Here is a 1738-nt window from a genome sequence, read left to right as displayed (position 1 = left end):
CACACACACACACACACACACACACACACACACACACACACACACAGGATTGTTAACATCATACTGCCTCATTATCTGGCCTACAATTTGCATCTGATCCGCTCCAGGCTCTCATAATGTCAACAACTTTTAATTATTAGCCGTTATTAAACAAACAACATTATCAATCACATCCTGCTTCTCAGGGCAGATGCAGAGCCCAATTAACAAGAAGAAAGAGCCCAATTTAAACACGTGCTTTAGTCTGAAGGCGGTTAAAAGTAAGGCAACAAGAGGCGCAGGTCAAACAAAGAGGTAACGACATCTCCCTGGCTGTGAACACACAAACACAGCAAGGGGAACAACTGTTAGAGCAGGAAGAGAAGAGCCTTACCGGGTGTCGCCCCTGGGGAAACATTGTTGTCTCCGGGAGGATGCGACCGCTTCCTTCTTTGAAACCCCGCTTCAAGGGATCCGATTAGGGCACAGTGGGGAGCTCCAGATCACGTGCACGAACCCATCGGCCGTTGTTGTAAGGACCGACTGTCGTTAATTTGAAACAAAATCGACCGCGAAGCCGCTCCGTCCCAAGTTCACGGGCCGTTTAATGCTCCTCGCTGTCTCTCTTCGGTCGTTGTCTCTCCTCCGCTCCACCGGCGGCGCGGCCGTAAATCAACCGGAAAAACACGGGAAACCGCTCATTAGCCGGAGGCTGCTAGAGGGGGGAGGAGGGGACGGACCAGGTGAGAAATGAAAGGCAGGAGCCACCTGAGCCGCTCCGGCGTTTGTTATGCGTCCGATCCGAGATGTATTCCGAGTCACGTTGCAGACAAACAAGTAGAAAGTGGAGCCAGTGGACCCTCGACAGACTGTGGGCTCTCAGTCCGAGCGACGGAAACAAATCCACACAAGTTAATTGCAGTGAAGAGTTCCCACTTGACTCGCCGCGGTCGCTCGTTGGCGGTTGAACGGTCAACAAAAACAGAAATGTTTACTTCCCCGCAGAGTTTGAATGCGTCCAAAATAGATTACACGAAAAAAATAGGAACTACGTTGTTAGTTTCAATAAAAACAGCTCCCTGAAGCGGCGGCAGTAGTCCTCCGTCTAGCTCAGCTTTACCTCAATGGCAACTTTCTCACGCGGTTTCACGCTCCTCAGCTAACCGAAACTGTAAGCCGGCCCACAAAACGGCTCTGGACCAATCAGAGCCGCCGCTCCACGTGGGGATAGTGATGTCGTTCATACAGCTGACCAATAGCCGCTCTGTAAACTGCCCCGAGTCTGTTGACCTGGTTGAGCTACGCGGATTCTGGGCAATCAGGGCGTAGCAAGGAGCTGCCATTCCGGAGGCGCGCTGGGCGGGCAGTGTGGTGTGTGAAGGCAAGTCCCACCTGTCAATCAAAGTAACGTGGGCTCAGTCGGAGTGGGGTTTAAGATGTGCGCGTGCACATGCATGCTGATACACAAAGGAATCAGCCCTCACACATACACACAGAAACACAAATACTTTCTTTCTGTAGCTGCTGTGAACCTTCCTAACTAGTGTCATGGCAAATCAACTCAGATCTCCTTCCTCTTCTTCGACGTCTGTGCAATATAAAGTGTGCAAATTAATTTAGTAGGGCTCACTTTTTGTTCCACTTCTCTTAAAAGAAAACAAATTTAATTATGCTGCTCATCTGTTGCTGGCTACGTGTTCAAGCAGTTCATTTTCATCAACATTTAGTCCATGGCGATAGCTTACAGGGGCTGCAGGGA

General features: G+C 50.2%; 1 protein-coding gene across 1 annotated transcript in view; it reads right to left on the bottom strand.

Moving 5' to 3' along the window:
• The window catches only part of LOC116388638 (transducin-like enhancer protein 1), an 18105-nt gene extending 16783 nt beyond the window's left edge, over positions 1–1322 (bottom strand). Inside the window, exon 1 of the mRNA XM_031856681.1 lies at positions 1233–1322. Coding sequence (XP_031712541.1) covers positions 1233–1322 — 90 coding nt within the window. The remainder of the gene's footprint in view (positions 1–1232) is intronic.
• Positions 1323–1738: the final 416 nt, after the last annotated feature.

Source organism: Anarrhichthys ocellatus, unplaced genomic scaffold (assembly GCF_004355925.1).
Source record: "Anarrhichthys ocellatus isolate YVR2014 unplaced genomic scaffold, GSC_Weel_1.0 scaffold17, whole genome shotgun sequence".
Taxonomy (NCBI): domain Eukaryota; kingdom Metazoa; phylum Chordata; class Actinopteri; order Perciformes; family Anarhichadidae; genus Anarrhichthys; species Anarrhichthys ocellatus.
Note: the sequence above shows the minus strand (reverse complement) of the source record. Positions and strands in the feature narration are given on the sequence as shown.